Source organism: Mustela lutreola, chromosome 10, assembly GCF_030435805.1.
Source record: "Mustela lutreola isolate mMusLut2 chromosome 10, mMusLut2.pri, whole genome shotgun sequence".
Taxonomy (NCBI): domain Eukaryota; kingdom Metazoa; phylum Chordata; class Mammalia; order Carnivora; family Mustelidae; genus Mustela; species Mustela lutreola.
The window spans coordinates 35,794,437-35,822,209 of record NC_081299.1 but is presented as its reverse complement, the minus strand read 5'-3'; the positions used below and the strand labels follow the sequence as shown (position 1 = coordinate 35,822,209).

Here is a 27,773-nt window from a genome sequence, read left to right as displayed (position 1 = left end):
CAATAAAGGCTGGTAAAAGAGGCTTTACTAGAGAAAGGATATACTCTGTTATCAATGCTTATTTACTGACAGTCTTCTGGCTGGTAGGTATTATAATGATCGTAAAAAAGAAAAATGCTTTTAGGAAAGAAAAACATAACCCACCACAGAAATCTACTTTAACACCGTTTACTAAGTGAGCTTAAAAGAACCACTATCGGGCACGTGGGTGGCTCAGTGGGTTAGGCCTCTGCCTCTGGCTCAGGTCATCATGGTCTCAGGGTCTGGGGATGGAGGCCTGCATAGGGCTCTCTGCTCAGCAGGGAGTCTGCTTCCCCGTCTCTGCCTGCCTCTCTGCCTACTTGTGATTTCTCTCTCTGTGTCAAATAAATAAATAAATAAATCTTTTCTTTTCTTTCTTCCTTTCTTTCTTTTTTAAAAAAAAAAAAAAAAAAAAAGGAACCACTATCCCCAAATAACGTCCTCTCCCCTAAGCTCTGGCAGCAAATAAATCTGCTGGGATGCACAAAAAGCTCTCTTTACTGTGTAGCAAATGTACGGTTACTACTGCTCTGGGCATTATGCTGTTTTAGCTCCACTCAAGTATGAATCTATCTTAAGGTCTGAAGCCAAGGGGGAAATCAGTGTAAACGCAGCTACAGTACACCTATGAAACTAATGTATTTCACTCACCTCGTTCCATTAAATTCAAATGTCATCACCCTGAGAACAGGTTTCAATGATACAGTATTTTCATTATACAATATTAAGGAACATGGAAAAGAGCACACAATATAAATAAAGTTCATGTTATGGCTCAATAACACATAACTTATGTGACTTGGAATTTCACCTGCCTCTATGGCTTAGATGAAATGTTTATAAAGGTCAAATAAAATAATGTATATGAAAGTATTTTATTCTATTAATTGTGACACAGATGACGATGTATTCTCTTGTGAGTTTGAAGAACAGTAAAGACAGCTTGATGATACTAATAGGATATTCCACACGGTATAAAAACTCAGGGCTCAGAGTTGAAACATTTTAAACACAGTTCTACTGCTTATTATGCTCATAAATCTTGGTCGCTGATTATGCTTTCCTAAATCTCATTTTTCTTTTCTGCATACCTGCAATAACAATTAACAATACCTACTTTGCGGGGCGCCAGGTAGCTCAGGGTTAAGTGTCTGACCCTTGGTTTTGCCTTAGGTTGTGATCTCAGTTTGGTTCCATCAAACTACAAGGGGCTTTGAGCTCCACACAGAGTCCACCTGGGATTCTCTCTATTCTCCCTCTGCCCTCCCCTGGCTTGCACACACATGCTCTTTTTCTCTCTCAAACAATTAATTTTTTAAAACATAACTACTTCGCAAAAAACAAAAACCTACTTTGCCTATCTCACAAAGTTAGCCCAAGGTTAGAACACAAAAATGCATTTAATGGGCACCTGGGTGCTGCAGTCAGATTTTTGTTTTGTTTTAATTAAAGAATTTAATTTTTTTATTTGTCAGGGAGAGGGAGAGAGAGCACAAACAGAGGGAGCAGCAGAGGGAGAGGGAGAAGCAGGTTCCCCGCTGATCAAGGAGACTGACTCAGGCTCAACCCCAGGACCCTAAATTATGAACCGGCTGAAAGCAGAAGCACTTAACCAACTGAGCCACCTAGGCATCCCTGGTGTGGCAGTCGGTTAAGCTACTGACTCTTGGTTTTGGCTCAGGTCATGATTCAGGTCATGAACTCGAGCCCACGTAGGGCTCCACACTCAGAACAGACTGTGCTCAGGATTCTCTCTCTCTCCCTCTGCACCCCCTACCCCACCACAACTCTCTCTCTCTCTCTCTAAAGTAAATAAATAAATCTTTTTAAAAAATACATTTAAAAACAAAGCTTTCAAATGAAAAGATGCTCTGCATCATATGTAATCAGGGAAATGCAAATTAAAATAATGAAATAGCACTATACAAGTTCTATAAAAACACCCCAAATTTGGAATGTTGGCAACAAAAAATACTGGTGATGTGGGGCAACAGAAACCCTCATATGATATTCTTTTTTTATTTTTTTTTATTAACATATGATGCATTATTAGCCCCAGGGGTACAGGTCTGCGAATCACCAGGTTTACACACTTCACAGTACTCACCATAGCTTATATGATATTCTAACAAGGGATATATGTCATTGTACATTTGTCCAAACCCATAGGATGCACAACACTAAGAGTGAACACTACATTAAACTGGACTTTGGGTGATAATAATGTGTCAATTTAAGGTTCATTCTTGGGGGTTAAAAATATATCACTCTCGTGAGTGATAGTAATAATGGCAGAAACTGTGTCTGTGTGGGGTCTAGAGGATATGTGGGAAATCTCTGTCCCTTCCTCTCATTTTTGTTGTAAACTTACAACTGTTCTAAAAATAAAGTAAAAGTAAATAAAGTTTTAAAAAAAAATGTCAAGAAAAGCTTAAGGTTTGACAGCCTGAAGTATCATTAGTAACTTAGTAACAAGAGTTACATTTTCCTAATTTGACCACCTGCACCAAGACTGTAAAGCTAATGGATAAGGCACTATTCTCCAAAAACTAACTCTATCCCCCAAACTCAAGGATATATTGTTTAAAGTCTCTAAAATTTTATTACAACTATTTTGGTTCCCTGAAACTAATATAGTTTGATACTATCTGCTGAAGATGATATTCCCATATTTTCTTGAACTAAAGCAGCAAAGAAAGCTGTATATACTAAATTCTAGGAAAATAACTATTCACTTCCTTTCACTTGTCCACAAAACAAATTTCCAAAGGTATTACTTACAAAATGAGATGGCGCTGTTCACATGGGGAATCACAGTCTACGTGCATTACTCATAATTCACAATGACTAAACCCATAAAATATTTCCAAAGAAAAGACAAAGGCCAAGTGTCCAAAAGCAATAACTGCTACCCCCACAAGTAAATATGCAAGCCAAGAGTCACAAGACTGGTATTTGTCCTTTACATCAATAGTTCACCAGCATGAAGACTGGTGGGTCAAAGCTATCTCTCTGCCTCAGGCAGCTCCCTTTCTGAGCCTCCCTCACAGTTTCTAGTTGAATTCTCACTCATATTCATTCATTCACCCAATCGTCTTCCACTGCAATAGCAGCACTCTTCCTAGAGAAGGAAATTAACAGGCTTCGAGAAACATATAACTCAACCTTCCACTCTACGGAGAGTAGAGTTTGAGGGTTCGGTTTCGGAGACAACACCTCAACCAACATATAAAATCAAGGGTTGGGGTCCCTGGGTGGCTCAGTGGGTTAAAGCCTCTGCCTTCGGCTCAGGTCATGGTCCAGGGGTCCTGGGATGGAGCCCCACATCGGGCTCTCTGCTCAGGGGGGAGCCTGCTTCCCCCCTCTCTCTCTGTCTGTCTCTCTGCCTATTTGTGACCTCTGTCTGTCAAATAAATAAATAAAATCTTAAAATCAAGGGGGGGAAAATGGCATTCTCACCACTGAATGACTAGATACCTCTTTATAGAACTTATAAATAAAACAATACAGTGTGACTAACATAAATAACACTGCTTGGGGTGAGGGTAGGAGTAGAGAACAACATTCTAGGGCCCACTCAGACTCCACTGCTGATGACAATTAACATCCTGTACTTCAGGATGATGTAATGGATGAAAGAAGACAACAAATATTTTTTAACTACTTAATGAAAAACAATATAAATACAGAAAAGTACACATAAGCATACAACTCAAATTTTCACAAAATGAAAACAGTAGTGTAGCCAACAGCCAGGGTTTTAAAAAAAAATGAGCATCAACATCAACCCAGAAATATCCTTGTGCCCCTGCTTTCAGTCACTACCTACACTCCCCATGGAAACCATCATTTTCACTTCTAACTTTTATAGATCACTTTTGTTGTTTTGGCATTTTCTTAAATCCAATATAAAGTTTATACTCTTTTGTGTCTAGCAATTTTATTCAATATATGTCTAATTTGAGTCCCAAAAAGCAAAAAGTAAAGAAGTTACAAAATTTGAAGATATGGTGGCTAAAAAATTTCCAAAATTGGTAATATGAAATGAATATACATATATAAGAAGCATAATATACTCAAGTGGGCTTAATTTTTTTTTAATCCAGACCAGGTAAATGATAGTAATACTGAAAAACACCAAAAACAAAAACAAAAAATCTTAAGAACCAGAGACTAAGATCCATAAACTATAAAGGAAAGACAATTACAGTGGCAGCATATCTCTCAATAGCAATGATGGAAACCAAAAAACAGCTGAGTAATATGCACAAAGTTTGAGAGAAAATGACAACCAGGGGCGCCTGGGTGGCTCAGTGGGTTAAAGCCTCTGCCTTCGGCTCAGGTCATGGTCTCAGGGTCCTGGGATGGAGCCCCGCATTGGGCTCTCTGCTCAGCACAGAGCCTGCTTCCCTTCCTCTCTCTCTCTCTGCCTGCCTCTCTGCCTACTTGTGATCTCTGTCAAATAAATAAAATATTTTAAAAATAAAATAAAATAAAAATAAATATTTTTTTAAAGGGTGGGGCGCCTGGGTGGCTCAGTGGGTTAAGCCGCTGCCTTTGGCTCAGATCATGATCTCAGGGTCCTGGGATCGAGTCCCGCATCGGGCTCACTGCTCAGCAGGGAACCTGCTTCCTCCTCTCTCCGACTGCCTCTCTGTCTACTTATAATCTCTGTCTGTCAAATAAAGAAATAAATAAATAAATCTTAAAAAAAAAAAAAAAGACAACATAAGGTTGGGTACCCATACAATCTTTTAAGGACAAAGACATAAAAGAGACATTTTTTTTTAAAAGATTTTATTTATTTATTTGACAGACCGAGGTGGGGGGGAACCTACTGCATGCCATTTGCAGATAATCCAAAAGCAAAATGACATAGAAAGTTTGAAATAAAGTGATAGTTGGCTTAAAAAAAAAACTAACAGAACTTGGGACACCTGGGTGCTCAGCTGGTTAGTCATCTGACTCCTGATCTCAGGTCAGGTCTTGATCTCAGAGTCATGAGTTCAACCCCTGAGTCCAGCATTGGACTCCAGGCTCAGCAAAGAGTCTGCTTGCGATTCTTTCCCTCTCCCTCTATCCCTGCCCCAACTCCTGCACTGGCACATGCATAAATTCTCAATCTTTCTCAACTAAAATAAAAGAGACACAAAGAGGGACATAAGAACAGACTCAACAGAGATTTCTGTTTTTTATGTAAATTCAATTAACATATAATGTATCATTTGTTTCAGGTGTGCGGGTCTGATTCATCAGTCTTTAAAAACACCCAATGCTCAATACATCATGTACCCTCCTTAATGTCCATCACCTAGTTGCCCCATCCCCCCACCACTCTCCCCTCCATCAAGCCTCCGTTTGTTTCCTTTGTTTAAGAGTCTCTTATGGTTTGTCTCCCTCTCTGGTTATGTCTTGTTTCATTTTTTCCTCTCTTCCCCTATGATCCTCTGTCTTATTTCTTAAATTCCACATATCAGTAGGATTATTTGAATAACTGTCTTTCTCTGATTGACTTATTTTATTTAGCATAATACCCTCTAGTTCCATCCATCAACAGCGATTTTTCTTAAAAAGCAAATAATATCAATTTTTTCCTCAATAAACAGACAAAATGGACAAACTCCTATAAATATATCCTATAAACCTTACCAAAACTACCTAAAGATGAAATAGGAAACTTAAATTAAATCCATTCCATTTAAAAATCCGAATCATACATTATGCCTGAGTTGAGTTTAGCACCAAAATTCAAGTGGTTATGCAATACAAAATTTATAAATACATATCAAATAAATTAATGGAGAAACACCACCATGTTCTCAAAAGATACAGAAAGGACACATCAAATGGGTACCAGCTTATTAAAAGAAAAGCAAAAAAAAGGGCAAAGAATCAAGGGACCAGAAATGTTCAAGACATTATAAAAAAGAAAAAGAAGAGAGCTGAAATAAAAGTAGACATTCTCAGGGTGAAACATAAATGTTGCAAACTCAAATACTTCCACGGGCCAGTAAAGGAATGTATTTCATAAAATCTGAAAAACTATTACTCCAAGAGATGACATTATTTCAGGTATCAGTTAAAAAAAAAAAAAAATGGGGGGGCACGCCTGGGTGGCTCAGTTGTTAAGCCTCTGCCTTCAGCTCGGGTCATGATCCCAGGGTTCCGGAATTGAGCCCCGAATCGAGCTCCCTGCTCCACGGGAAGCCTGCTTCTCCCTCTCCCACTACCCATGCTTGTGTTCCCTCTCCCACTGTCTCTCTCTCTGTCAAATAAATAAACTCTTTAAAAAAAATTTTTTTAAGCAAAACTAAAATAACTGCCAATTAAAGCAAAACACACCATCAAAACATACCACAATTTCAGAGCTATTAAGTAAAAAGATGTGAGCCTTATAAAGGACCACAGACGCCCCTGGGTCTGTCGGTCATTTATAAGGCTCAGTTGGTTCAGTGTCCAGCTCCTGATTTCGGCTCAGTTCAAGATCCTAGGGTCCTAGGATGGAGCCCTGAATCGGGCTCCCTGCTCAATGGGGAGCATGCTTCTCCCTCTCCTACTGCTGCTCCCCTGTATGCACTCTCTCTCTGTCAAATAAATAAAATCTTTTTATTTTTTTTTTTTTTTTTTTTTTTTATTTTTTTTTTTTTTTATTTTTTTTATTTTTTTTTTTTATAAACATATATTTTTTATATACATATATTTTTATCCCCAGGTCTGTGAATCACCAGGTTTACACACTTCACAGCACTCACCAAATCACATACCCTCCCCAATGTCCATAATCCCACCCCCTTCTCCCCAACCCCCTCCCCCCGGCAACCCTCAGTTTGTTTTGTGAGATTAAGAGTCACTTATGGTTTGTCTCCCTCCCAATCCCATCTTGTTTCATTTATTCTTCTACCCACTTAAGCCTCCATGTTGCATCAACATGGATGGAACTAGAGCGTATCATGCTTAGCGAAATAAGTCAAGCAGAGAAAGACAACTATCATATGATCTCCCTGATATGAGGAAGTGGTGATGCAACATGGAGGCTTAAGTGGGTAGAAGAATAAATAAAATCTTTTTAAAAAAGATTCTTTCTGCCCCTCACCATACCTTCTCTCCCTCTCTACTAAAATAAATAAACAAACAAACAAACAAATAAATAAATAAAAGAAATGAAGAAACAGAGTAAATATATGAAGCAGCAAAATACAAAACAAAGGAAGGATCCATAGGGACTATATTCATCAATTTTTCTTTACATCTCTAAAGGTGGCTCCAAAAAAACCACTTCCATTGGAAGTGGTTCACAGACCTACAAATCTGTGATCCTGACTTACAGAAGAGAATGCAGGAATTTAATTCAGAGATGATAAGGGGATGTAACGTTAGATTACTATTAGATTTCTAAATGAAACAACTCCATGGACAAAATACATCCTATTTAGGGAAAATGTGCCATTAAAATAAAATCCAGGAAGAAGAGGATCTCTGAAGGTCTGAGGCTGGCCCAATTATCCTTCTCTGCATAGATCTTGAAGTTAATCATGATGACAGTAAGAATTTGAAAATTAGATGGGACATGGGGAAGATGACCAGGAGGTTGATAGAGGAGGAAAACGACACTCAGGAATGAAAAATGTCAGAGAACCTGGATATGTTAAATATAAATCCCTCCCAATAAAAGACAGTAGTAGTCTGTTGAGGCTACAACATAGAATAGGAATATATACGACAGAGAAAAAAAAAGAAAAAAAAAGAGAAGGTACACAAATAAGGTAAATCATTCAATTTTCAAAGTCATTTAGTTTACTGACAAGATGAAAATATTTAGTAGTACTAAGGACTGATGAGTATAAATTGCAGTTTCTCTACTTTTATTTCAACTTCCCACAAAAGGGAATTTAAAAAAAAAAATCAGAAGAAGGGGTGCCTGGGTGGCTCAGTGGGTTAAAGCCTCTGCCTTCAGTTCAGGTCATGATCCCAGGGTCCTGGGATCAAGCCCACATCAGGCTCTCTGCTCAGCAGGGAGCCTGCTTCCTCCTCTCTCTCTGCCTGTCTCTGCCTATTTGTGATCTCTGTCTTGTCAAATAAATAAAATCTTTAAAAAAAAAAATTTTTTTTTTAAATCAGAAGGAAATCACTATGTTAACATTTTTGTCCATACATCATCATCTTTTTAAAAGTGAAGTAACTTTAAAGAGGAAAAGGAATGTTTGAAATCTAGCTGGTACTTGAAGATTTTGCTTTTAAGGACTACAAATCTAAACTGAATTACTTTCATATGAGGATCGTAACTAATTACAACAGTTCATAATTTTCAAAATTTAAAAAAATTCCAAGAAAGCTTTGTCAACAATGCTTCTTCCCAGTATGCATTATGTTGTCATATGTTCTCCAAAATAATTAAATGCCCCTGAACAATGGCCCTTTTTTTTTTTTTTTTTTTTTTTTTTTTTTTTAAAGATTTTGTTTATTTATTTGACAGAGAGAAATCACAAGTACACTGAGAGGCAGGCAGAGAGAGAGAGAGAAGGAAGCAGGCTCCCTGCTGAGCAGAGAGCCCGATGCGGGACTCGATCCCAGGACCCTGAGATCATGACCTGAGCCGAAGGCAGCGGCTTAACCCACTGTGCCACCCAGGCGCCCCAACAATGGCACTTTTAAGTACTCTCATTTTTGAACATCAAAAGCACAAAAGTGGTGGAAGAAACATTACATGGTCTTCACCCGAGGGCAATAACTTTACCAGCACAACAAATATTCTTAACTTAGAACCTAGGAAATGGGGCTCGCTCTCTCTATACAATGAGACCCAATCACTGTATTTGCCTTCTAGGCAAATATGTAGAAATCATGAAAGTAAAAGAGTTGATAATAAAAATGTATTTATGGTAACTAATCAGCTGACTTTTCAGAGTTAAAATAAGATCCTCTCCCATAAAGATGATTGAGAAATAAAGCAAATATAAAAGCATCTTCTTTCATCCACAAGGAACTTTAACCTCAAAAGTAGCAATAGTATGAAAGCTGGCCCAAAGACCCAAACCTGAACTGCTCTTCAAACAAGACAATGTCAGTTCCTACACAGGATAGTCTCCTTTAGTCTAAGGGAAAGATGCTGCCACATAATCTCCCAGATGTCTAAAAGGACCGAAGGATGCTATAATGTGTGAATGTGCAGGCTGAAACCACTAGAGCCCTTTCTCTAATAAGTAGGAAGCCAGCTTGAGAATACCCAGAGCAGAGAAGCAGACAGAGTAAGACACTAGGTCCCTAGATTACCCAACTCTGAAACCCACCCAACTTCTGGATATCCATATTCAAGTCAATATCTTTTTTTTTTTAAGTATTTAAATCAGTCAGAGTCGAGTTTTCTGTCACTTTCAGATCGAGTATACAGACCTATACACCTAGCCTGTCCACGTAGAAGTTGTTTGTCCTTGAGGAAGTTACTAAGCTTTACAGAGCTGAAAAAATGGCCAGTCAGAAAAATCTCCCACTGCCTCCAATGCTATTACCTCCAACAAATCATTAGATCTTCTTGCCTCTGGGGTGCCTGCGTGGCTCAGTTGGCTAAGTGTCTGCTTTTGGCTCAAGTCATGGTCCTGGGATCGAGCCCTGCAGTGGGCTCCCCTGTTCTGTGGGAGCCTGCTTCTCCCTCAGCCCCTCTCCCCTGCTTGTGCTCTCTCTCAAAATAAAAAAATAAAATAAAATAAATGAATAAAATCTGCCTCTACAGTGGAATACAGAATGGGAGGCAGTAAGAGTTTTACAAAAATTTAACCATGGTTATTATGACTAAAATGTGGCAGAACTATAATTTGAACCAATCTTCTGTTCCTTCTTTAAAATTAACTGCACCTGAGGTAGATAAAACCTACTTGTCATCAACATCTTGATGACTGAAGGAGATAATGTACAGCCTAATAATGAAGGGCACAAAACAGGCACACAATAAATGCACCATTTGTCACACTGCCACCTCCCTGGGAAAGAAAGCCAGAAAGATCAAAGCAGGGCTATATCTTCACTGGTTTTCTAGAAAACTTTTAGGAACTCTAAATTATTTATCAAAACGCAGTTAGTAAGGCTCACAGATTCATTTGGATTTTTATCTTCTAATCTGAGGTTATCCAGTAAATTACTTGTACCACTGGATACATTTTCACTTTTTTGTGTTTCTATACACAAATCTAAAACTAACTTTTGAAGTTTTACATTATAACTTACCTGTTTAAAACAAATAATCTAAACTGCTGCTTTTCAAATATTATTTCTATTTCAGAATGTTCCAATGCAGTCTTTTGGAGAATGAACTGTTAAAGTAATGAAAAATACTTGTGGGGAAAGAAGTGGCTGTAAGAAAACACCCTCCAGTGTATGTAGTCTGGCAATTTGGAGTTCCCGCTAGATAGAAACAAAGACTCAGGAGGAAGGGCATTAGGAAACAGAGTGAGCGGATACTGGAGACTGACTCAGTCACTAGAGAGAAAATGACTGAGTCAACACAAAGCAGACACAATAATTGAAAATATTCCCTACTCAACAAATAGGATTCCCTTTCAGAATCTGGGGAACTAAAAAGTTAAATAATGATATAAATATGCAATGCAATTAAATATGCCAGCCATTTTCTATCAACAGCTACTTGAACACACATCACGATTTATGAGAGGTCTTCTGAATACTTTATAAATACTTCTTAAAATACCCCCAAGAAATCAAATGACAGATCTCATCAAAGCAACTGCACTAATAGGAGAAATTAAAATAAGGCATTGACTTTTAAAGGCCAGTCATATTGAAAAAATGCTGAAGATTCAGCAAGTGCTTCCAGGATGCTTTGTATGCTCACAATGCCATCAATAAAAAAGATAAATAATAAGAACTACAAATATCATAATCCACCTAAATTTTACCAATCCTGTATATTTTCCTTCTGAACACTTTAAAGAAACCAAAATAACGTTAATTTATGATCATTCAAAAGACCCAAGTTGCTTTGTACATTTAAAAAAAGTGCTTTACAAATGTCAAAATAAAAACAGGAGAAATAGCTACATTTCATGAGGAGAACTGCACAGGTTGTTTGTTGAATTCAGTGTTTTATACTGAAACCTTCACTGGGTCAGTCAGTCCTTAAACACATTCAATGTTGGACTAAAGGAAACTGGCTCGTTCTTTATTAATAAGACCAAGACAGGCTGATCTACTTTATAAAGGATGAAAAAATTGATCATAAATTTTAAAAGAAATGTGGTATGTCTTCTCTTAGTGCTAAGGACATTCACTGAAACTCAGGTGAATGCTATCTACAGTCTCACCATTTTCCTTTCATTATTATACCTTACTTACCTCTTCATGTGCCAAATTACCCAAGACTTCGAAAACAGATGTCAGATATCTGGCTATCATATATGACTATTTTGTATGTGTGTACATACGTATGCAAAGTCATAATTTTAAAAAAGTTCCTAAAACTATGTGTAGAGTCAAATATATATTATACATGTGACTTAATTAAGGAGGGGGGTGGGGAAGCAGGCACAGTGGTCAAGAGCAGAACATGTTGACTGTTAACAATCTCTCAACAGTAATATCTAATATAAAAAATTAGACTTGCATGCTACAAAGGTCTGATTTAATTGCACCACTCATTCAATATATTGTAAGTAAGCACAAGCAGCATTTTTTTTTATCAAAGTAGAAGGGTCTTGGACAATTTCTCTAATTATAACTATACATGATGGAATAAAGAGGAACTCAGAGGCATTCTACCTTGCTTCAAATGAATTAAATAAAATTGAAGCAATCCATTTAGTACCATTTTCAAAAGACACTAAGAGGAAGAAGATCAGTAAAAAGGCTTTCTGTTACTCACCTGTAACCCTCTCCTTCGCAGAATACTGGAATCATCCATAACAGATACCAGACACACACACAAAAAAAAGCCACTCCCCAGACAGTCAACTACTATTGCCTACCTACTTGCTTACTGCTGGGTAAAGAGACAAACAATCCCTTTCTCCATGCTGTGCCCACTAACAACCACTCCACTAATCAGTTCTCAGTCCAGTATGAGTAGACAAGTCTCTGCCTCACATCAGAGCCACGTCTTTCTTCACAGCAGTACAGACAGATCTCATCTGAATCACCACCAAAATAGAGGAAAATAATTCATATTTGTTTTTCTTTTCCAGGCATACTCCTTTGGTTAAAATATTTGAAGAACCAAGAAAAGGATAAAGGTCCCAGAAAAAATCCAATCTTTGATTTCCTGACTTCATTGCTTATTAAAAAGGTTTGGCAGGCAAAACAAGAGAGTCTCCACCTGCAGCTACTGAGCTTTTAAAATCCATGTCACGTTTTCCTTTCCAAAAACAAAACCACTTCACTTACGTTTTTAAAAAGATAACAATTCTTCAGAAATACAAAGAAAAACACATTATTCTGACGCCTGTTTTTAGGCTGAGGCTGATGTAAAACCAGTTATTGTTCTGACTAAGTCGGCAAAATTCCTTTCATCCTTTGTATAGACAAAGCAAATGTCAGATTCTTTCGATACTGTCACAAGCTCTTTTGTTTCTTTATCTCTAGATACGCTGGTCTTCACTTCTTGGGCAGTCAAGAAAGCCTCTTTCTTCAGGAGCTAAGATCACTGCTAAGGTCGGTTTCCCTGCTCTTTTATATGTCCTGGAAGGGGCTAGTACACGTGTGGTGAGTTCTGAGCATGGACGAATTCATTCATCTATTCACTGCTGATAGTACTGTCACAGGAAAAGCTCCCCATTCCATCAGACTTCTCAAAGGGCACAGCATGAAAAAGTCTAGTTTTACTCAGGCTTTAATGATCTTGGAATCATTTCTTTGGTCACTGGCTGCCATTTTCAAGACTTCAGCCAAGTTTAAAGATGCTTCTAGTGTCTTAATTTATATTAGAAATACATATACATATATATACTCTTAAAATATATATATATTGTGAAAGGTTAGCTCACATGGTATGATTTTATTAAACACCCTATAAGTAATGTTTTAAACTTTCCAATTTTATACTAATTTCCTGAATCTTAGTAAACACAGGGGAAACATGAAGCAAACTGGTGGTGTTTCCAATTAAGTCACACACACACACAAAAAAACTGTTAGCAAAGGCAGCACTATATTTTTAGGAGGAGGGTTAAAACATTATTTACCAATTTGTAATCATTCGTTCTTCAAACTATAGGACATACTATACAAATTATTCACTCCCCAAAGGACTGCAGGAGATAGTGATCCAAATTTCCTAATTTGACAAGTAAAGGTATATATAAAACCATTGTTATATTCTCAATAGTATAGAGAGTATACACATAAAAGTATATATAAAGGTATATATAGCATATATGAAGAAGGCTGTTATGGTCTCCTTAGAGACTATATATATTTTACTCCTTAGAGTAAATATAGCAATAACCATAAGACTGATTCAGTTTGCACTCAACAAGGAGAAAAGAAAAGCTGCCGCTCGTATAATTATGGCAGCTGTACCATCAGTCTGGGGCTTAAAAGAAAGTTTATTTACAAAATCTTTTTCTGGTCTTCTTAAAACTGACTGTAAGAACAAGAACTAGCCATACTGCTGAAAATAGCACAGAAAGCAGGATTCATCTCCCTTTCATTCAGCAACAAATTTCTAATCCTTAGACAACCAGTGTGGTCTTTCGTTGTGAGAGCTAATAAATCCACATTTCCATGGACTCTTTCGATCTGCTGCTTTAAACCACTAACGGCTGGATTATGTCTATGGGGAAAACAAACACAAGACCTGAACAGACAGCTGATTTGCATAGGGTATACTATCCCCTATGTGAGCTTCTGCAAAGTTACAGGCTTTTAAAGCCATAGAATTTCTCTATCAAAGTAGATTTTATTAACTAAATAAAACATTTATCAGCAGAGACAAGGTAGGAATAGGTCTCTAATTCATCTCCTGAGAAATATAAATGGTGCAGTCTGATAAACTGTTCAGATTAGAAATTCAAAATTCAAACTCTTTATTCATTTACTAATTCAGGAATCATCTATTATGCTAAATAAGCACTGAGATAGGCATGGGGAAAGATTACCAAGATTAACACTACTCATGAACTACAATTCTGCTCTAGAAGATCTCAAATCCAATGGGGAAGTCAAATATAAGCAAATAATTATGATACAGTGTAAGAAATTCTATCAGAGATAAGACAAAGTGCTAAAAAAGGAAGGTCATTGAGGGCTCAGTTCATTACATCAGGACAAGTCCAAAAAGGCTTCCAGTAGAAGTATCAATCTGGTCACTGAAACTAGTGTTACAGATTATCAGCCCTTGGCCATGATAGTCTCCCTTTCCCGTACACAGCTTAAAAATCCTCAACCAGCCCTTACTATCTAAAAAATTAAGTAAAAAAAAAACTCCTCTTGGCATTCAAGGCACCCCAGAACACTGAAACAATAAATTGTATCTCCACTACCTTACTGTAACCTGAGCCTTCCAATAAGAAAGAAAAACACACAGTTTCCTGAACACAACCATCCTTCTCCATCTCGCATCCTTTGTGGTTGCAAAGAAATGCAGTCATCTACCTTATAAGACTGTTGAAAGAATAATTTAAATAACATATATCAATGACTCTTTAACTTTTTTCACTATATCTAATGACAAAAGTGAATGTACTCTGTGCAAATTTCCTTCCACAACCTGGTTCCTTTAAAGTTTCGTGTTCTAGGGTGCCTGTGTGGCACAGTTAGGCATCTGACTCTTGATTTCAGCTCAGATAACAATCTCAGGGTCATGAGATAGAGCCCCAAGTTGGGCTCTGCACTCAGCATGGAGTCGGCTTGATATTCTCTCTCCTTCTCCCTCTGCCATTCCTGCTCATGCTCTCTCTCTCTAAAATAACCCACTAAAAAAAAAAAAAAAAAGTGAATTTTCATACAAATTTTGCATTCTTCTCTCTAACCTAAGAAACCCTTACTTTTTAATATTAATATTGATTAAGTACTGATTAAATTGCAGGAGACAGAAGAAAAACCAGAGAAATGAGAGAAAATAAAATGCTATTAAGGAAGCCAAGAAAAGACTGTTCAGGGAAGGCTGACAATAACAAATGCTGCCAGAAGGCCAAAGAACACCCTTGAATTTACTGACATGAAAGTCAGTGGTGCCCTTTGTAAAAACAGTTTCGGGGTAAATGTGTAATAGGAGCAGAAGCCCAATTGCAGTGGGTTACAGATTAAGTAGGAGATGAGGAAATAAAAACAGAATCTAGACAGCATTTCCAGCTTCCATTTAATTCTTTTCTATCCTTTGACAGCCAATTTTCTTAAAAAAAAAAAAGAAGAAGAAGGAGGAGGAGGAGGAGGAGGAGGAATGGATGGTTTTCAGAGCATAAACAGAGATAGAAGGAATACTTCTTCCACTCTAACATTATAAAAAGCAGGTACAGACAACAAAATATCTGTAATCTTAATAGTAAAGAAGCTAAAGAAGTTTCCAAATTAGAGTTATTTTCTCTGCAAAATAAAGAAGGAAATCAGCAGAGAGCAAAGAGGTTGGAGATTTGAGAAGAGCCAGGAAATCTGAAGATAATGTAGAGAACAAGATGATGAGTTAATTAAATAAAAAGATAGGACTGGTGAGCAATGCTGAGGACTGACTGACATTACCCATCATAATTTTATAGGGCCACCAATCCGTTCCATATGTGCCTTTTTCAGTAGACTACAGTGACACAAAGATAAAAGTTTTACCAGACTGATTTACCAGACTGACAGACAAAAAAATGGGACAAAAGTTTTATGACATTGACTAAAGAGTTAGTTAATGGACCATGGAATCAAAGCTAAAAAGGGAGGAAAGTAAGGATGAAAGAACAGGAAGAAATCAGAAGAATCTAAGCCTAAGAACTGGTATGCTTTAAGAATAAGCATATGAGGGGTGCCTGGGTGGCTCAGTGGGTTAAAGCCTCTGCCTTCAGCTCAGGTCATGATCTCAGGGTCCTGGGATCGGCCCCGCGTCAGGCTCTCTGCTCAGCAAGGAGCCTGCTTCCCCCTCTCTCTCTGCCTCTCTGCCTACTTGTGTTCTCTGTCTGTCAAATAAATAAATAAATAAATCTTTTAAAAAATAATAATAATAATAAGCATATGAATAAGCTGAAATCTACCAGGCTGTAGTGAGAAGGCTATCCAGCATTATGATTTTAGAAGGCGAACATTTCAGTGGTATGACAATGCACAAACTACAGTCCCAAAGAGAGTATACAGGTAGACTAGAAGTAATGATGATAAGGTCCAGCAACTATAATGCAGAATATTAATAGATTCCATATGGTTGCTGAATATAAAGATAATGAAGATAATAGCAGGAGTTGGGAGCTTTATGCCTAATGACAGTATCTAACATGAAGGGAGAAATAATTAGAAGATTGGTAAATACAGCATTGAGGAAAGGAAGGGTTTAGACCTAAGGACTGCTAAGAAAAATTACCCTAGTAGTTCACATTGAATTCTGCTGCAAATAAATTTGATTTATAAATGAATGTATTAATTTAACTGAAACCCCTTTAATTCATAATTGAATAAATCTAGGACCCACAAAGGGAATGCAACATGCATAGAAATTATATGTAGGAACGTGTTTCTGCTAGAACATGCATATTTAACTAAATAGAACAGATGGTGGAGGGTTGGTTAGCCTAGAAAAGATGAGAACATCTTCATCAATTATTCTACATTAATTTGGTGTTAATAAGACAGAGGGGCGCCTGGGTGGTTCAGAATTGGTGAAACCAATTCTTGGTTTCAATTCAGGTCATGATCTCAGGATTGGGAGGTCTCAGTGTAGAGTTTGGAGATTCTCTCCCTCTGCCCCTCCCCTCAAATGTGCATACTCTCTCACTCTCTCCCTTTCTCAAATAAATAATTTTTTTTTTTTAAAGGACTATTGGGGGTATACGTGGCTGGTAGAACATGCGACCCTTGATCTCAGGATTAGAAGTTTGAGCCCCAAACTGCACACTGAGTGTAGGGTTTACTTAAAAATAAAATCTTAAGGGGCGCCTGGGTGGCTCAGTGGGTTAAAGCCTCTGCCTTTGGCTCAGGTCATGATCTCAGGGTCCTGGGATGCAGCCCCGAATTAGGCTCTCTTCTCAGCGGGGAGCCTGCTTCCCTCTCACTCTCTCTGCCTACTTGTGATCTCTGTCTGTCAAATAAATAAACTCTTAAAAAAGAGAAAGACTATTTAGCAACAACTAGGTTAAAACTAAGTATCTGCCTAAATAAAGTTGAATATATAAATTCTTAGACTACTTTGCATCTACATATGTTCTCAACATAAATTACCATTCTTTCTTTTATCAGAAAGGGAATATCTTGTAACTACTTCAATATGGAAAGCTATAAGGAGCTTTACATGGTAAACATGCCAATGTAAGCACAATGAGAAAAGTCAATTTGCTACTAAACCTAAGCCCTAAAGGCAGTCTCAGAGATTTTCTCACTAGACCCACCACAGCCTCTGCCTGTGACACTGCACATAGCACAAAGCACAGAACCTGGAGCTTCTATGGTTCATGACAGGTTCAACAAAAGAGTCTTCTTTATTGTTGGTTACATGGAAACTCAGTCAGTCAAGTAAAATTCCTTCAAAATAGGTAGGCTTTTTATTGAGGAAAAATATGCTCCCCAGGGTAAAAAGACAACTGATTATCTGATATCCCCTATTTTAGAATTCACATATTTTTACAGTTAAGATTCCTCATGAAACCTCACAGGAAATCATTTTCTTTGGGAAGTATTTTTATTGTAGAATAAAAATTAAGTATCCTCTATGTATCAGGCATTATTCTAGGTAGTAGAGATAAAACTGTTAATTTAAAAAGATAAAGAGTGCTTGGTGGCTCAGTCAACTGAGCGTCTAATTCTTGATTTCAGCTCAGGTCATGATCTCGGGGGGCCATGGGATCAAACCCCGGGTGAGGCTCCACACTGGCCATGGATTCTGCTTGGGATTTTCTCTCTCTCCCTCTGTCAGCACCCCTGCTTGCTCGCTCCCATTCTCTCTCTCTCTCAAAAAAAAAAGATTAAAATTTCTGACTTCTTGGAGCTTACATTAAAGCGGGTATAGGCAGACATTAAACAAGTCAATGAGTATATCAAATATACAGTATGTTAGAACATGATAAACACAATAAAGAAAATAAAGAAGGTAAGGGGACAGAAATGTGAGGATTTTTCATGCAAATTTGATATTTAAGATTTTGAATATATTGATGAAAAGGCTATTCTAATATATTAAGGCAAATATGTTTAATCAAACCTCTATCAAAATCCCCGCAAGACTTCTTATAGGTAGAAACAAACTTTTATTCTAAATTTTACATGAGGGCGCCTGGGTGGCTCAGTGGGTTAAGCCATTGCCTTCGGCTCGGGTCATGATCTCAAGGTCCTGGGATCGAGTCCCGCATCGGGCTCTCTGCTCAGCAGGGAGCCTGCTTCCTCCTCTCTCTCTCTCTGCCTACTTGTAATCTCTCTCTGTCAAATAAATAAATAAAATCTTTAAAAAAAAAAAAAAAAAAAAAAAAAAATAAATTTTACATGAAAAAGCATTAGATAGCTAAAACAATTTTGAAATAGAAGAATAAAGTATAAGGAATCACTCTAACCAATGCTAAGATTTAAGGATGGTCTCATAGACCAATAGAACCCACACAAATATGCCCAGTTTATTTTTGACATGTAAGTGTAAAAGCAATTCAATGGAGAAAGTATAGACCTTTCAATTACCTGTACAGGAGTAAGGGAACATCCACAGGTAAGACAAGACACAAACAGACGAACTTTGAACTATACTATACCATATGTGAAAAATAATTCAAAAGCCATCATGGATTTAAATGTAAAACTACAAAACTTGGAAAGATGATCCAGGAAGATCTTAGGCTCACCTCTTCTCATGGATATACCTGGATAACATCCACATCAGTGTAAAAAGTCCAGGAAATGACCCAAGGCCTGGCAGAACAGACTCTCCCCAGCTAAATGTAGAGAAGAGCCACATGGAAGATGGTAGAAAGGGAGGAGACACAGACAGCTGGTCTGAGTGCAGGCCCCACCTATCAACAAAAGCTTCTCAGGGGGCAACACAGGGAGACCACCCTGAAATTCAGTGCTACTGGATGTCTGGTCTGAATCAACTCAAGCCCAAGGTAGCCCCAGAGTGGCCCACTAACAACAAAGGGACCAAACCCTGCTCACGATAGGAAAAGAGAGCCGTTACAGATGACCAGATTGAAGGTAAATGTGGCTCAACCACAACAGTAAGGTGCACACATCACATGTAGGAGGAGACATCCCTGAAGCACCAGGTTCTGGTGAACAACAGACACAGCACTGCAGGGCACTACAGGACCTCTTCTTGACTACTTACAGATGACTACTTAAAAGAGCAAGAGATGTAGCTGACAAAATGAGGAGACAGAAGAACATGTCCCAAGTCAAAGAAGATGACAAAATCACAGCAGGAGACCTAAACAAAACAGAGGTAAGTAATGTGCCTGATAGAAAATTTAAAGTAATGGCCACAAAGATACTCATTGCATTTGAGAAAAGAGTGAAGGACCTCGGTGAGACCCAAAATAGATAGAAAACGTAACAAAGAACCAGTTAGAGATGAAGAACTCCGTAAGTGATATTAAAAATACCCTAGAGGGAATAACAGTAGACTATAAAAAGTGAAGACTGGACAAGTGACCTGGAGGACAGAGTAATAGAAAGCAATCAAACTGAATGAGAGAAAAAGGAATAATAAAAATTACAACAGACTAAGGGAACTCAGCAACACCATCAAGCACCAATAACTCACATAACAGCAATTCCAGAAGAAGACAGAAGGAGGAAAAAAAAAGTATTTGACGAAATAACAGCTGAAAACTTCCTGATCTGTGATATAATTTAACATAAAGTAATTCATAATCAAAACTATGTATAAGGTCAATGTTCAAAACTTGCAATGTACTTGATTACAACTTGAATAAGTTCAAAACTTGTTATCTCCATTTGCCCCTCCAGACCATCCTCTGTACCCCAAAATGTAGGATTATTATGAACTATATCAGAAGGTTCCCTTGCCCTGTTCTGTCCAGTTGGATTCAGCCAACAGGTAGCACCAACAAAAGGTCAAAGAAAGAAAAGAGGATAAACAGAGAAATTAGGGGGCAATTTATTTTCCTGAGGTGGTTCCTAGAGGGTCAAGTTAGGCTGGCTGCATCCCACTACCACAAGTTATGCCAATTATCAGGTCACCTTCTACATAAATAGGCCCTCTAACTCCCAAGTTCCAAGAATCAGTTCCTCCCCTCACCCTCACCCTTTCAGGATTCAGGACTTGCTATTAAGCAGAAGGTACTATACGTTTGTTGCCATTTCAGTATATCCCATCCATATCCCTTTATTAAAATGTCATAATTTGCCTGTTCTGTTTGCTGCCAGGACCCTAATATGTGGAATATAATTAAATGTATTTTTCTCTTTACTTGCCTACTCTAAAGAACAGAAAATCCTTTCTACTCATAGAAAATATTACGTAATCAAAACCAAATTCTCCCTATATGTAATCCTGATCAAAGTCTTCAATATCCAAACAGAAAATCAGTAAATCCAGGTGAGGGGCACCCGGGTGGCTCAGTGGTAAGCATCTGCCTTAGGCTCAGGTTATGATCCCAGAGTTCTGGGATCTAGCCCCATATCGGCTCCCTGCTCAACAGGAAGTCTGCTTCTCCCTCTCCCACTCCCCCTGCTTATATTCCCTTTTTCACTCTCTCTCTGTCAAATAAATACATCAATCAATCAATCAATCAATCAATTCAGGGCAGAGGAATGCAATTCAAATAATCCAACCTGCCAAAGACTTTCCCCTCCATTTACTTACAAGTCTTAAAATAGACTTCAGAGTCAGAACTTGTCTTGAATGCCTACTCTAACATTCACTTAATGTCCTACAGCAAAGTATTTAACTGTTCTGTTCAGTGTTTTATTCCAGGCACCTAGTATAGTGTTGATACATAGCAGGTACTTCATAAATATTTGTGGAATAAATGGACAAATGAACATACCTCTCCAAGACTGAATTTCCTCACCTATGAAATAAGATGATTATATCTACCCCACAATGTTCCTGAGAAAATAAAGGATAATATATGTAAAGGAACCAAAGTTTAGGGTCTAGTAAAGATCATTACTTTTCTACCCCAACTCAAATATCTCCAATAATCCTACCCTATCCACATGAAAGAATAATGTACCAATATCCAACATCTTCTCAATCTTTCCTCAGCATTCTTAAATACACCTATGATAGCAGTACATGACATTAATAATACATTTAAAAGACTTTCTGTACAAGATTTAAAACAAAAACAGAACAAAACCTATAGCTTTTAACTGGTAGTTTAACAATACCATTTTTTTTACATATGTGATATTTTATGAAACACTTGTAAAAACATTCTGTCATGTATTCTAAACCTCAACAAATTCAACAAGAGGTCTTTCAATAATTCTAATCAACCAGTTTAAGTAAAAAAAAATTTTTTTAATTTTAAATGTCTTTTAAAAATATGAAGCCCACTATTTTTTAAGGTTATATACCTTAAATTCTCTAATAATTTACAAATTATTGCAGAAGATATGATAAATCCAAGTTTGGATTTGTTTAGCAAATCCAAGTTAAAATTCAGCTCTGAATTTGTTCAGGAAAATAACTGGTCTGTTCTTTTGCTTCTTTCTTAAAGATATTCGTGAGAACAAGCAACCAAGCTGCTAATGTCCTATTCAATCTTATGAAAATCTCTCAATTTTTAATATCAAATCTCTTATGAAATATTACCCTCGTACTTTAAAAAGACACTAGGTGGCATTAGAAACATGTTCCTCTTACAAAAAAGAAGAAACTAAGACTGCAAAAGACAGCAATTCTCAAATGGACAGTGAATAATCTAAACTCCTATAAATCTTACTAAGTTGAATACTTCACTATTTTGCCCTTTCACATATAAATTTTTCGTGCTCTCCTACATTCCTTTTTGTTCTCTGTACTCTTTTGCATGATTTAACCCACAGCTTCTAAATCCCTATCTATAGCTCTAAAACTGATCTACTTTACTCTAGGTGTTTATTTCTAACTCTTAAAAGGTTATCTAACAAGTGGATATCCGCATTCAAAAAAATAAAACTGCACCCCCCTATTTCACACCATATACAAAAACTAACTCAAAATGGAAGTAAATATCAAGATAAAACCATAAAACTCTTAGGAGAAAGCATAGGAGTATTATTTTCAAGACCCAGGATCTGGCAATGTATTCTTAAGATGGGAGACTAAAAGCACGAGCAAAAAAAGAAAAAAATAAATTAGACTTCACCAAAATTTTTTAATTTTATACATCAAAAGATACTATTAAGAAAGTGAAAAGAAAATACAGAATGGGAGGAAATATTTGCAAATCAACATCTGATAAGGATCTAGTATCCAGAATATATAAAGAACTCTTACAACTCAACAACAACAAAATTTTTAAACAGGCAGAGTACTTGAATAGACATTTCTCCTAAAAATACATGTAAATGATTTTAAAAGCACATTAAAAAAAGATGCTCAACATCATTAGTCACCAGGGAAATACAAATCAAATGAGATACCACTTCATATCCACCAAGATAGTATAATAAAAAATAACGATTTTTTTAAATGGAAAATAAGTGTTGGCAACTGTGTAGAGAAACTGGAATCCTTGCACATTGCTGGTGATGATATAAAATGGTATAGCAACAGTATCCCAATTTCTTAACAAGTTAAAGATAGAATTATCATACGACCCCTCAATTTCCACCCCCTAGATTTAAACCCCAAAGAATTGAAAACAGGTACTCAAACATGTATACATACATACATGTTCACAGCAGCATTATTCACCACAGCTAAAAGGCAGAAACATTCCAAATGTCCATCAACAGATGAATGGATAAACAGTGTTAAATACATACAATGGCGGGGGGGGTGGTGCGCCTGGGTGGCTCAGTGGGTTAAGCCTCTGCCTTCGGCTCAGGTCATGGTCTCAGGGTCCTGGGATCAAGCCCGTCATCAGGCTCTCTGCTCAGTGGGGAGCCTGCTTCCTCCTCTCTCCCTGCCTGCTTCTCTGACTACTTGTGATCTCTGTCTGTCTAATAAATAAATAAAATCTTAAAAAAAAAAAAAATACATACAATGGGAAAGTATTCAGTCACCAAAAAAATGAAGTACTAATATATGTTAGAATATAGGCAGAGCATCCAAACATCATGATAAGCCAAAGAAGTCAAACACAAGGGTTACATGGGGTAGGATTCCATTTATAGGGAATATCCAGAACAGATAAATCCATAGAGACAGAGCACACACTGACGGTTGCCAGAGGAGTGGAAGGGGAAAGAGAAGTGCTTAACGAATAAGGGGTTTTACTTAGGAGTGACAGAAATGTTTTACAAATGAACAGAAGTGGTGCTTGCACAACACTGTGAATGTACTAAATATTCACTAACTGTTCACTTTAAAATGGCTACACTTACGTGAATTTCATCTCAATAAATTATTTATAAAAGCATACCTAGGGGTGCCTCATGGCTCGGTAGACTAAGCATCTGCCTTCAGCTCAGGTCTTGATCCCAGAGTCCTAGGATCTGGCTGCCATCGAGCTCCCTGCTAGGTGGGGAGCCAGTTTCTCCCTCTCTTCCTCATTTGTGCTGTGCTATCTCTGTCACTATCTCCATCTCTTTCTCTCTCAAAGGAATAAAATCTTTCAAATAAATAAAATAAATAAATGGGTATCTATACCATATGACCCATCATCAATATGCTAAGAATCAGACTCATTAATTTCCTCTCCCAGCTTGTTCCTTTTCCTACATACCTAATTTCAGTTAAAGTTACCACAATCTAACCCTCAAAGTTATAAATGAATTCATTCTTATTTCTTGATTCTCTTCTATCTAATCCAGCAGTTTCCCATGAGTATAACCTGTATTATAAATAACTGCTTCTATTACTATTTAAGGTACCTAAAGGCATGCAAATAAAGAATAACATTTAGTTCATACTTATGACAAATCTGGCACTATGTTATTTTACATGAATTGTCTCACTTTATCCTAACAACTCTATGAGAAAGCCCTATAATTATCTTGATTTTAAAGATGAGAACACAGATGATTAAAGTTCAGTGACTTCCCTAGGTTTATATGATTACTAAGTGGCAGGATAAGAACATAGAGTATAGGCCTACAGCTTTAGCTAGTATTTACTTCCTTTGTAAAGTAGAAAGCATTCACAATCATTTCATTCAAATATATTTTCCTGAGTAGGAGTAAAAAGAGTAGAATTAATGGGTAAGCCCATAGGAGTTACTCGCAAGTATTACTTATCATGATTTCTGGATTTGTATCTCCAAAGGAGGTAGGGATATTTTTTGAAAATTCAAACAAAACCAATTATCTCTTTGATGGCTTAACAATGTTACATGTCACTCTCCATTTCACCTTATTGTAAATGCACTTCATTTTGTCTCTATCCCATTAAAAATTAATACTCAACAGCAAAAATTATTTATAGTCAGATTTTTTCCCTCTTATGACTTGTGCTACCTTTTGTACTCTAAGATATATTTACCTCACCCAAAATCAGAGACTTTCTCTTGTGTTTTCTTATACATGTTTTATTATCTTATCCATTTCAAGTTAATTTTTGTATATAACATGAGGCAAAGGTCAAAGTTTTTTTTTCCCCCATGTAAACTGCTCCAGCAACATTTGCTGAAAAGACTATTATTTTTCCTACTTAATTACTTTGGCACATTTACCTATTTCTGGACTTTATATTCTGTTCCAGTAATCTACATGTCTATCCTTATATTGATATCACACTGTCTGGCTAACTGTACTTTTATAGAAAGTCATAAATTTGGGGGAAGTGATTCCTCTAAAAAAAATTTTTCTTTTTTTTTTTTTTAGATTTATTTGAGAGAGATGGTGAGAGAGAGAGAGAGAGAGAGAGAGAGAGCGTGAGCAGGGGGAAAAGAGGGAGAGGGAGAAGCAGGATCCCCACCAAGCCAGGAGCCTGATGTGGGGCTCGATCCCAGAACCCCAAGATCATGCGCCAAGCCAAAGGCAGACGCCCAACCAACTGAGCTACCAAGGTGCCCTGAAGTTATTTCTCTAAGTCTCGTCTTCTTTTTCAATATTTTAGTTATTCTAGGCCCTTTGCATTTCAATATAAATTTGAAATCATCTTATCACTTTCTGAAAAAGACTGGGTTTTTACTTTAATAGGATTGCACTGAATCTGTAAATCAATAGGGAGAATTTACATCTTGATATCAAGTCTTCTAATCCATTAACATACTATATCACTTTATTCATTTAGGGCTTCTTTAATTTTTCTCAGGAGTTTTTTTTAAGATTTTATTTATTTATTTGACAGAGAGATCACAAGTAGGCAGAGAGGCAGGCAGGGCAAGTGGAGAGCCTGATGGGGGGCTCAATCCCAAAACCCTGAGATTATGACCTGAGCTGAAGGCAGAGGCTTAATCCACTGAGCCACCCAGGCGCCCCTCAGTAATGTTTTATAGTTAAAATGTACTGGTCTTACAAAGGAGTTCTTAAGTTGATATTTACTTGTTACATATTTTTAAGCTATTGTAAATAGTAGTGATTTTTAAAATTTCAATTTCTTTCATTGCTGGTATGGAGAAATACAACGGACTTTTGCTTTTTTCCATATATAAATTTTTGTATACAACACAGATAAGAAAATGAAAACATGAGCCACAGACAGGGAAAAAATATTTAAAAGCATATTATCTGATACACAACTAGTATCAGAATAAACAACTCTTAAGACTCAGTATTAAGACAAACAGCTTAAAATTTTTTAATTGACAAAAGATTTGAACAGATACCTCATCACAGAAGATATATGAATGGCAAATCAACACACACACACACACACAAATAATTCGACCTTAATAGCCATCAGAGATGCAAATTAAAATCACAATTAAATACCCCTACACACCCATTAGGAAGGCTACGATTAAATTAATAATACATAATACTGACAATGATGTGAAGCAAATGTTAGTGGAAATGCAAAAATGCAACTTTAGAAAACAGTTTGGCAGTTTCTTATAAAGATTAACATACACTTACCATATATCCCAGCAATCTCATTTCCAGGTATTTATCAGGCAGAAATGAAAGCAAAAATCACAATGATAGAGAACAGATCAGTGGTAGCCAAGGGCTGGGGCTGGGAAAGGGAACAGACTGCAAACAAGAGAAGGGAATATTTTGGGGTGACAGATATTTCAATACCCTGATTTTCTACACCATATCATGTTTTGGTGATAGTGACTCAACTATATATATATATATATATATATATATATGGGAAAGTTCATCAAATTGTACACTTAAAATGGGTGAACTTTACCCTGAGGTAAATTATACCTCAATAAAACTGATTACAATACAGATACAGAGATCTTCAACTCTCACAGCAGAAAATGCAAAGCTACAGCTACAGAATGGCATAACTGACAGAGGAAGTTGCTGAGTTTAGAATCTCTCTGTCACATAGAAGTGGGTAAAACAAAAATTTGTGGGTATTGCTTTTTGAAGTTATTATATGATAATTAAAGAATAATCATATCCATCAAAAGATGAATGGATAAAAGAGATGTAGTATATAGATACAATGGAATATTACTCAGCCATCAAAAAGAATGAAATCTTGCTGTGTGCAACAATGTGGATGGAACTAGAGGGTGTTATGCTAAGCAAAATAAGTCAAAGAAAGACAAATACCATATGATTTTACTCATATGTGGAATTTAAGAAACAAAACAGATGAGCATGGGGAAGGGAAGGAAAAATAAAATAAGATGAAAACAGGGAGACAAACCATAAGAGACTCTTAACTACAGGAAACAAACTGAGGGATGCTGGAGGGGAGGTTGGGGGAGTATAAGTGGGATGGACACTAAGGAGGGCACTTGATGTAATGAGCACTGGGTGTTATATGCAACTGATGAATCACTAAATTCTACTCTTGAAACTAATATTATACTATATGTTAACTAAAATAAACTTACATTAAAAATTTTTTTTAATCACAAAGATCTAAAAATGAATTAAGCTTAACCATATTTCAAATGCTTAAGATAAAAAGAATGTTATGAGAAGTTTCTAAGTAGTATCATGGATTTTTAATTCCTTTAAAAGTGTAGCCCATATATGCCCACCTCAAGAAAGTTCTGAGCTATTACTTTTTTTTAAAGATTTTATTTATTTATTTGATAGAGAAATCACAAGCAGGCAGAGCAGTAGGCAGAGAGAGGGGGAAGCAGGTTCCCCACTGAGCAGAGAGCCCAATGTGGGGCTCAATCCCAGGACCCTGGGATCATGACCTGAGCTGAAAGCAGAGGCTTAACCCACTGAGCCACCCAGGCGCCCCTGAGCTATTATTAAATTAAAAATACAATAATAGTTGTGCCTAGGTGGTTCAGTCATTTGGGCATTTGACTTTTTTTTAAGATTTTATTTATTTATTTGAGAGAGAGGGAAAGCAAGAGGGAGAAGGAGAAGCAGAGAGAGCTGAGCAGGGCACTGATGTGGGACTCGATCCCAGAACCCTGAGATCATGACCCAATCCA

The 27,773-nt window shown here is 37.0% G+C and overlaps 1 protein-coding gene across 10 annotated transcripts in view; it reads right to left on the bottom strand.

Annotated features, from left to right (window-relative positions):
- Positions 1-27,773, bottom strand: part of MAST2 (microtubule associated serine/threonine kinase 2) — a 212,847-nt gene that overhangs the window by 142,212 nt on the left and 42,862 nt on the right. Inside the window, exon 1 of one of the 10 annotated variants that reach the window (XM_059137775.1) lies at positions 11,891-11,990. The exons of the other annotated variants lie outside the window; for them this stretch is intronic. Coding sequence (XP_058993758.1) covers positions 11,891-11,929 — 39 coding nt within the window. The 5' untranslated portion in view covers positions 11,930-11,990. Of the gene's footprint in view, positions 1-11,890; positions 11,991-27,773 lie in introns of those variants that run through there. 10 annotated transcript variants of the gene reach the window in all.